This window comes from Saccostrea echinata, unplaced genomic scaffold (assembly GCF_033153115.1).
Source record: "Saccostrea echinata isolate AGI-Se365-2 ecotype Australia unplaced genomic scaffold, CSIRO_AGI_Sech_v1 ptg000025l, whole genome shotgun sequence".
NCBI classification, from domain to species: Eukaryota; Metazoa; Mollusca; class Bivalvia; order Ostreida; family Ostreidae; genus Saccostrea; species Saccostrea echinata.
Window position 1 is genome coordinate 27,834,986 of NW_026889774.1, and position 9,940 is coordinate 27,844,925.

At 33.5% G+C, this 9,940-nt stretch overlaps 2 protein-coding genes across 2 annotated transcripts; both read right to left on the reverse strand.

Annotated features, from left to right (window-relative positions):
* Positions 1–4,325: 4,325 nt before the first annotated feature.
* Positions 4,326–5,569, reverse strand: LOC133192796 (sex peptide receptor-like). The gene has a single exon (XM_061328803.1). The coding sequence runs from the start codon at positions 5,543–5,545 to the stop codon at positions 4,328–4,330; it is 1,218 nt and encodes a 405-aa protein (XP_061184787.1). The 5' UTR covers positions 5,546–5,569; the 3' UTR covers positions 4,326–4,327.
* Positions 5,570–7,712: 2,143 nt separating this feature from the next.
* Positions 7,713–9,237, reverse strand: LOC133193030 (uncharacterized). The gene is made up of 2 exons (XM_061329030.1): positions 8,760–9,237; positions 7,713–8,056 (listed from the first exon to the last, which is right to left on the reverse strand). The coding sequence occupies exons 1-2, from the start codon at positions 9,211–9,213 to the stop codon at positions 7,713–7,715; spliced, it is 798 nt and encodes a 265-aa protein (XP_061185014.1). The 5' UTR covers positions 9,214–9,237.
* Positions 9,238–9,940: the final 703 nt, after the last annotated feature.

Genomic DNA, 9,940 nt, shown 5'->3' on the forward strand with positions numbered 1-9,940 from the left:
CATTATATGTGGTAGTTTATTTACTATAGTGCCATGTGACTGTCATCATTACTATTGGCTATATTTTATACTTGTAAGTTTGGTGAGTCCAGGGCTCCCCAACCTTGGCGCCATCCTTCGAATCTTATATATCGCTGGGGCAATAAAAAAAAAAAAAATTATCTACCAGTTACTGCTTGTGTTGTTTTTGTAATAAATCAACCATCAATATATATCTGGGCTTTGTTTGTAAAATAATTAATTGGACTTGATTTTATACGATGTACCAATTATCTTTTATTTTAAGATTGCTCAAATGAGAGGAACATGTGAGGTTTATTCCCCGAACGTCTACTCGCTAAAACAACTATTTAATTATCACGCTCAATTAAGAGGCCCTCTAAGAGATCCAGGTAGAGTTTACCAGAGGTAACCTTGATTTAACAAAGTAGTCAAAATTAAATGATTTAATATTTACTGATAAAACTACTAATGTACTAAAGCACAGATTTATTGATTAAATACTTGCTATTATTGAAGGCACCGAACAAATATTTTTTTCATATTATACATGTACATGTTATAAATATTTTTATTTAGAATACATTTAAAATTCGAAAAAGAAACATAACTGCACAAGACATCAAAATTAACGAATACAATGTGATGAATTATTTTCAAACATGACTTTTTTTAACCTAACACTTGAAGCATAACTTACACCACATTTTAACATTTTAAGCTTTGTGTTTAATCTATATGAAATTTGGAGAACTTTTTTCACATCGCATTTGCAGGTCCATAGAACGAAAGGGGGGGGGGGGGCATTTTTCTGAGCAAAGACTTTTCCTGTAGTATAATCTATTCCTCTAGATCTAATATGTAAATTTTCATTTAGATGCTGCCCCTCTTACTTTCTGTTGCTGTAAGGTCGAGCGATGGCAAATTCCAGCACCTGGAAAAAAAAATCTACAAACAGTTAGAGAAAGTCCACCCCTCCCCACACACGAACACATAAATTAGGATTTTCAAGGTTTTTTTCTTTAATTATTTTAATTTTACTTGTCAGATTTCTTTGGGAGGTAGCCCCTTTCCCCACTGTTTAAACCACAGCTACCTCTTTGTTTGGAAGCAATATCTAAAGTTACATGTACATGTAGCACCGTTTTATTTACATCAATTCAGACACACTGTATCGTTTTGAAAGGGGGGGGGCAAAAATTTGTTGACAACTTACCCTTAAAAACATTGTCCAAAACCCAATTTTATTCACATTCAAAATAATTGTTTTTTCAAATAATCGTATCCAACACTTCTTGATAGATTTTTACCAAAACAAATTACATGTGTATTGTGATTTGAGTTTTATGATGCAAACTAACAAAGATTTTGAAATTATTTATTGTTATAATATTCAAAATTAATGCTTTGAAACGGTGAAACTAAATTAAATTAAAAGTATCTAAAGCAAAATTCATTTAACTCATTTAATAAGATATATTGAAAAGAAAAATGACATATGATCGATAGATTTTTTCCTGTTTAAGAAAGAATACTACTTACATGTTCACGGAAATTTTATTTATCGTATCTTTAAGACATCTCCTCTGAAATATGGCTTAAATATGGAAAGATTGATATTAGTTTAAATTAATTTTTATGAATTTTGGGGGCTTTTTAGGAGAAAATGAAAAGATTGTTTTAATTGCAAATAAGATCTGTTAGAGTTTAAAGTTCGCCCTAAATAAATGAATGGATAATATAAATATTTAATAAAAAATGTCAAGAAAAATCAGATAAGATTTTTTTTAAAAATTTTTGCTAAAAAATTATTTATGAAAATAAAACACATTATTTTTAGCATTTTTTAAAATAAATGGATAAAATCTTTAAGATTTTTACATTTCCCCTGAAAAAAAATCATAAAAAACAATAAATATCTTTTATCAATCTTTCCATGCTGAAACCATGTTTCAGAAGAGATGCCTTAAAGATCCAAAAATTATTGTTGCTGTAGAATTCCTCCTTCAATAAATACAGGTTGTAACAACAATACAAGTTGTAAATGAAATTAATTATTTAGGTATTTTATTTAGCGCATCAGGTTCATTCAAAGAAGCAAAACAGAAACAAGTTGATAAAGCAAATAAAGCAATATTTGAAATTCTTAAGAAAGGCCGCTTACATAATCTATCAATACGGTGTCAGTTAGATCTGTTTGATAAAATTGTTCAGCCTATATTGCTGTACGGATGTGAAGTATGGGGATTTTCGAACAATGCAATTGTAGACAGAGTACATCTAAAATTTTGTAAATTACTTCTTAACCTTAAACAATCTACTCCGGACTGTATGGTGTTTGGTGAACTCGGTCGACATCCAATGTCCATTGAAATACAAACGCGTATTATTTCATATTGGTGCAAACTTAAACTTGGAAAGGAAACAAAAATATCAAGCCTACTGTTCAAATTAAGTGATATCGTCAATCAAAAGACGAAGATTGCTTGGCTAAATAATGTCTTGAATATTTTAAACAACTGTGGACTTTCAAATATTTGGCAAAGTCAGACCTTTAATCCAAATTGGTTGAGATCGAAAGTAAAACTTACTTTACTTGATCAATTTAAACAAAAATGGAATTCGGATGTTCAAAATTTATCAAAGACTCTAAATTACAGAATAAACAAAGAAGAACTAAAATTTGAAAAATACTTGGATATTCTATCCCGAAAAGATGCCATTAATTTCTGCAAATTTCGTACTCGTAATCATTATTTACCGATTGAAAGTGGACGCTGGCTAAATGAACCAAGAGAAACAAGACTGTGTAAAAAATGTAATTTAAATGAAATAGGCGATGAATTCCATTACATATTAAACTGTACGTCAGTGATACACGAAAGAAATAAATGCTTATCGCAAAAACAATTACGGTTTAAAAATACAATTACATTCAGAGAAATAATAAATTCAGAAAAACAATCCTTTTTAAGAAAACTGTGTACATTTATTAGAAAAATTACTAAAACGTGCTCCCCGAATTAGTAAAGATCTATATCTATAATTGTACTATTTGTCTATCCTCATACTCACGCATGCTAAAATTTGTTTTTATTTGTCATCATTGTTTACATTTATATCTCTGTATACAACTGTAAAATTGTGAAGAGATTAATAAATTCAGTTCAGTTCAGGTAAAGCTAGTTCATAAATGATTGTAAATTCTACCTGTACCCCTTAGAGGGCCCCTTAATTGAGTGTGATAATTAGATGTTGGTTTAGTCCAGTAGACGTTCGGGGAACACACCACATGGGTTATGTTTTGACGCTTCGATAATTATTAGAACAATTCGCTTGCATTTAAAATTGTTCATAATTAAGGACATTTTGATAGCCAGAACAATCAATAAATGAATAAACAGTAACTAACTGCTTAACAATTTAACAGCCACCTGGCGTTTGGATAGTGTGAGATTACCCCCCCCCCCCCTTAATTTATTTCACAATAAGCTTTAAAAAATTTCGGCTAGCAAATTTTGAATGCTAACTAAAATAAAAACTAACTGCATGTACAGACCAATTTATGAATTCGATTGATGGGGAAATCATGAATTTGGGAATATCAGATTTCTAAATTTATTTCATATAATCTTGCTATCCAACGTTACGTTGCATTAATTTTTATGTTACTTTTTAAACAGATTAAGGGTTGTTGAGTTATAAATACGTCATGTACCAGTGAAGTTTAAAATAAAATTTTATTTTCAGAAAAAGTTCCGAATATTCGACTATCGTTCGAATAATGCAATCGAATAATCGACTAAGAAAAATAAATATTTTGACATCCCTAGAAAAAACACAAGTTTTACCAAATTTATAGAGTTATCTCTCTTTGTTTTGCCAAATAAGTAATGTTTTATGAAAATTCATATAAATATGAAAAATCATTCAAATATGTTAACTTTTGAAAATGACTTGGAGGTAGGCGGGAGAACAATACTATAGTTCGCAGTTCTTTGTCAGATTAGGAAATTTGACTCAGGTTGGCATATGATCCACGTATTACTAAAATCTGTCTATGAGAAAGCCAAGCAATACGACAAAATATGATAATTCTTATACTGATGTCATTTTAGCATCTAATGAACACGAACAGGGACACATTCCTTATATTAATTACTTGCGCAATCTGAAAACTGTATTAAATAAGACCAGAAAGATAGTAGAAAAGATAGAAAATCAACTACTTTTTATTATAAACAAATGATTACAATGATAAACAAATGTAACAGTAGCAACGAGACTAGAGACATATTTTGAACAATGTTATACGTGTGGACAATAATCATATTGTGTTAAAAATCACACTTCTAGTATCAGAGGAAACAACAGATATAGACCTAGAAGTACGTCCATTGTTTCTGTCATCGTTACCAATAATCTGCTGAAAATTTCTCCATGCATTGACAAACATACCAACAAGGGCGAACCGAAACCCTTCACTCATCGTGCAGTACAGCACAAAATGTATAGGGTAGGAAACTTGGACTAGCAAATTCAGAATGATCTCAATCGTATGAGAGTTCTCCGAGATAGGGTTTTCGCCCCTGGTCAGGTTTGTAGCCACCATCACGTAAAAAGCTGCGATAGGCATCTCGACAATGCATACGCTGTTAACGATCAAAATAACCAACCACGTGGTGATACGACTGTCACGTGGTTCGTTTTCCCCGGAACCAAAAGTGCTCCTACGTCGGATTGTACGCCTGCGTTTCTCTGCCACGCGAATTCTCACTAACATAATGGTACTAAAGACAATCATCGCCAAACACGGAACAATGTTCACAGCAACAGCTCTAACCCAGGAATACGCAACCACATAAACACCGTGGACAAAGTCCGAGGGTGTCCGAAAACATGTGGTTACGTCTTTACTTGGATCCAGAAGCGACGGAACCTTTGTTTTGATAAATTTGTATTCAAAAAATCTGCTCAAGTGACAGCCAGTGGCCAATATGAAAATGAAGATAACAAAGAAATAAGTCCGCTTGATGCCGCACCACAATCTGACATTGAGAGGATAAGACACACAGATGTATCTTTGTACCGCCAGAAGTGTTGTCAACCAGATCGAGGCTGTATGTGTGATAGTCGGAAGATAAATGGTCATATACTCCCAAACATAGCAAACTTCAAAGGGAATGAATTCTTGATAGTTCCTCATGGTGTATACATAGATATATGTTGGAGTAGGCAGAACAATTGTCAAAGTGTCAACGATAGCCATACAGCGAAGCACGAAGTGAGTTGGAGAGTTCATTTTCAGTTTGGCAAAGACGGTCACAAAAAGAACATTAGTAATTAACACAATCACACATAGTGCGGGTGTTACATACCCATAGATCGGTAGAGATATGTCGGTGTTGTGAAATTCCTGAAAATTAAGTCCAAACGGAATTGCTAGATTCTTTTCTTTGTCTTTGGTAGACAAACTGTCATTTTCTTGTGACTTAATGTAATTCTGTAACCAGTCCAAATCACTATCAGACAAACCCTCCATCATTCTTGTGCTGCTTTGCTTGGTGGGTCCTTTTTATATGGCCGGCACAGTGAAGATGATACTCTGGACCCCTCAAGAGGGTCACAAATTACTACATGCTATCCCAACATGTGAAGTTTCCCACCCAGAAAATGCTTCAATGATCGTCATTGGAAACACAATGCTAGCTCTTAACTCTGTTTCATTTCAAGTATGATCTCTCAGTAAATTTGTACTGTCAAGACTCGAAGCTTCAAGAAGCATATTTGCTGCCAAAATTCGATTATGTCATGCTATTTTGATAGCAGTTAGTTGTCCATACAAACCGGGAAAGGTGTCATCCGATGACCCAATGTTTACAAGGATTTGTTTGCTGATGGTTTCCCATTGTGGGATAACAAATCTGTTTTTAATGTATCCCATTAACACAATATGTAAAACTGAAATCAATACGTCGATACATCGATTCTTTATCATGTTCAAAAATGAAATAAGTTCTTTTGTAGAATTTCAAAGCGCAATTGTTTTCCGCGAACTAAATTGTTGTACTATTTTTAATCTGACTGTAAGTCATGTCTTTGGTAATAAATACAAAAATTCGAGATTTAACTTGCAAGTTTAGTTAAGTGTCTGGCATCTCGTTATAATAAGCAAACTCAGATTTTGTTTCATCTTGATTAATTGTTGATGTTTATTTTTAAAGGAATCGTCAAAAATGCATGTGCACATGAAAGATGTTAACAAATAATTTCAGTTTTTTACTGTAAAAAATTATGGTACAAATGAATACCTTTAAAAACAAGTGTTATAGAAACATGTAAGGGTTCTTTTAACATCTAAATATACATGTCTAACTAATGTACAAGTGCTGCTGGGGATATCCAAACTATAAAAGTAAACATAAAAAACCAGTGAAAACATGTTTAATTTTTAAAATAATTATCTACATTATATATACAACAATTTGAACAATCATTATAGAGCTTTAGACCCATTCTTCTGACTCTGTGCAACATCAACATTGCAACACTTCGACATTAACATGAATAAGACATACACCAAAATGCCTTGTTTGACTAGTCTTTGACTTTAAAGAATGTTAAAATGTTTCAATGGTTTCCTTTTAAAGATTTCGCAGATTTGTGAAGATTCTTGATAAGAAACCAAAAACAAAGATACAAAACAAAACAAAATAACAACAAATGAAAATAACAACGACAATAATAAATAACAACAAAAACATCAGGTCATTTCCCTACACCTTTCAAATCATCTTTCTGTCGTGTTTATCATATAATAATACAAAAACAATCGAAAGTGAAAATAGTTATTTTCCTCGAACATAACAATTATTATATAAATAAACTAGAAGATGCAAACCCCTATTCGACTTTATATATACGTGTATAAAGTACAATTGGGACAAAAATATTCTATTCACATCCATATAGAAATTGTAAATACAGTATTTCTTTGCTCACGTGCATATTGTTAGTGACACCCACGTGCACCGATAACTCTTAAATTGAACTGGCCATTTAAATCTACTTTTATAAGTAATCGAACTGGCCATTTAAACTGGGGCGAAAAAGTGAAAAAGGTTTGTAATACACCTACATACAGATCTTCATCCGATTTATCTTATTAAAAGACCATTCGTTTCAGGCATTGGATAATCTTTTACGGCATCGTTTAACCTTTCTCTGTAATTTGTTTATTAATACACTTAAGCTTATCCATCTTCAAGTCGAAATATGCGTATCCATCTTTAAGTCGAAATATAACATTACGGTAGATAATTTACGACAATAGTGTCGTAAATGTTTAATTAATTTTTAATCTGTAATTGAAAATGCTTACGTGTCATGTAATTATTTTCAACTTTCAGATTGAAAATTGATAAACAACAATACTTATACATACATGCTTATCCTATCTGCCTAAAAATTAGCAAAGGAATAGACTCGAATTATCTACCGAAATAAATCATACCTCAGGCCCTTACAATCTTGATTTCAAACTTTGCTGCTAGATAATTCTTATGAGCGGATGAATTGGCACTCTATAATGCTCTGAAACATGATGCTAATGACATTGTGGTTTGGAACCATTTACCCTCGATTTTAAATTCAAATACAATGTTTATTTCCGATCGATGGTTCGTTTTCCTCAGAGGAGCTGAAACACTGTATTAGTTTAATAACGGTGACTGCAAGTGTGGCCTACACGTGACTGTTATATCCGGTAAGTGAGCCGGTAATGTCGATCCCGATGATTTTTCCTCACAATCAGCTAACCACTTGAAAATCCTTTGGGTGCTGCTCATTTTCTTATGAAAATAATGATGTAGCACTTTTTGAGTTAGATTGACCACCTCCGGTGTTTTTGGCGGGAAAGTATTGTCCATCTCCAAGTCAGATAGTGTGATGTCATTCAAATCTCGCCTTTTCCTGCTCGGAGTTGACCGTCTGGGTGTGTCGGTTTGTCGAACTGGTGGTGCGTCGTCCATATCGCTGAGATCACTAAATTCGTCTTCTACAAGACATATAATACCATATTTCAATTGTTAGACCTATAGCGCTTGGATTAACAGAATCATATGTTCATGACGTTACATGAACTCAAAAAAAATCATTTAAAATAAAACCAAAATTTCAAGACTTTATTAAATCTACATGTGTATAGTATCATTCTTGCTGGTTTTTTTTTTTTTTTTTTTTTTTTTTTTTTTTTTTTTTTTCTTGGTAATCAAGAAAAACGATATCAGAGTGTGGTTTACCTTTCATGACTGTCGGATGAAAAGTATTTGTGGATATGTCCAACAAATATTAAGAAAAAAATAAAAAAGGTTAAATACAACATATAAAAAGTAATCTCTTTATCTTCACAGTAAAGTTCAACCTTTGAGTTGCCACGGTCATGTTGCCAAAATCATTAATGATAAGTAATAATAAAATATGTATTGCATGAAATAGGTAACGATAAGGAACAATGATTAATCTAATAAAAAATCCCAAAACAATACAAATCTGAACAAGGCATAAAACACGGATCCCTGGAAATTCAAGAGGTGGGATCAGGTGGCTAGGAGGAGTAAGCATCCTCATTCGACCGGTTACACCTTCCATGAGCCCAATGTATTTATCAGATAGACAGATTAATAGTATAATATCGATAGTATAACAACAAGGGCCTAACAATTGGTATGATATATGTCAGTCTAATTAGTATCTCTTACCTAATGCATTGTTCCAGCACAGCTTAGTTAATGGTTGACCAAATGGAACAGGGGTACCGCATCTGTTCTTTCCGCGGCTGCTTGTTCGTCCTGAGGACCTCAGTATCAGAGTGGGGGACTCTAACCCAATCTGTCTCCTGTACATGCCGTTAGACCCAAACAGGTCCGCCGTCTCACTGGGGACATTGCTCCGGCTGCCACCGCTACCAAGCAATTGTCTCTGAAGCCTCGTTTTCACAAATGGGGTTTCCGGTCGATTTTCCTCCTCCTCTGGCCACGGATTAAATGCTTCACTCGTGAAAGGGGTTCGAACCGCTTTTAAAGGCTCTCGTTTCCGAAGGATAGGAATTCCGTCATGTCTCTGAGACTGCTGGGTCCGGGGCCGGAGTTTGTTTTGTTTCGCTAGCACCTCTAGCGAGGTATGGAGCATGTTGAGTTTCCCTGGTTTTAACATTTGTGGTACAGATGCTTTCCTTGTACAAATCCAATTATGTTCTTGTGCAGTCGCTTGCTTGTTTCACAATGACGCATGTTTTATAGTTCTGTTCCAAATTTTTGTTTACCAAGTTCATATATTTTGACTGCATGTAACGAAGTCTTCAATATACAAGATTAAAATCTTTTAAAATGTTTCTGTTTAATTCATTAATCCCAAAGGGGCCCATTAAGGAAGTACAAATATAAGCAACACGTTGAGGAATGTTTATCAACTTCAAAATTTAATACATATTTCAATTTTATATTTTTTCTCAAAATTGCCATTCATTTTTTCATGTTTTGTTGATTTAACTCTGCGAAAAGAAAATGTTTAATATTTCTGAAACTTTATTTCCACCCGACTTTAGAGATCTTTAACGTAGAAAGTTTAAAAAGATTAATAAAATCGCACATGCCAATAGATTAAAACTTAGACTACTTGGACACAAAACAACCATCGGATTACTGTATTACGCTATTCAGTAAAACGCACTGGCGAACGTGTCGTCTACCCCATGGCTTTAAACCAATTTGTATCGAAAGGCAAAGGGCGTGATTGTGACGGTACATAATGTCGTTTTGTACATACTGTCGTCGGCGACAATATGTACCCACCCTCACTGTACATATTGTCGTCCATCGGTACATATTGTCGCCGGCTGAAAAGTTACACATGTACATATTGTCGCTGGCGACATTATGTA

Coding starts and splice junctions, on each gene's coding strand:
- LOC133192796 (XM_061328803.1), bottom strand. CDS start 5,545: ATGATGGAGGGTTTGTCTGATAGTGATTTGGACTGGTTACAGAATTAC.
- LOC133193030 (XM_061329030.1), bottom strand. CDS start 9,213: ATGTTAAAACCAGGGAAACTCAACATGCTCCATACCTCGCTAGAGGTG. Junction 8,057..8,759: donor GTGCTGGAACAATGCATTAG/GTAAGAGATACT, acceptor TATGTCTTGTAG/AAGACGAATTTAGTGATCTC.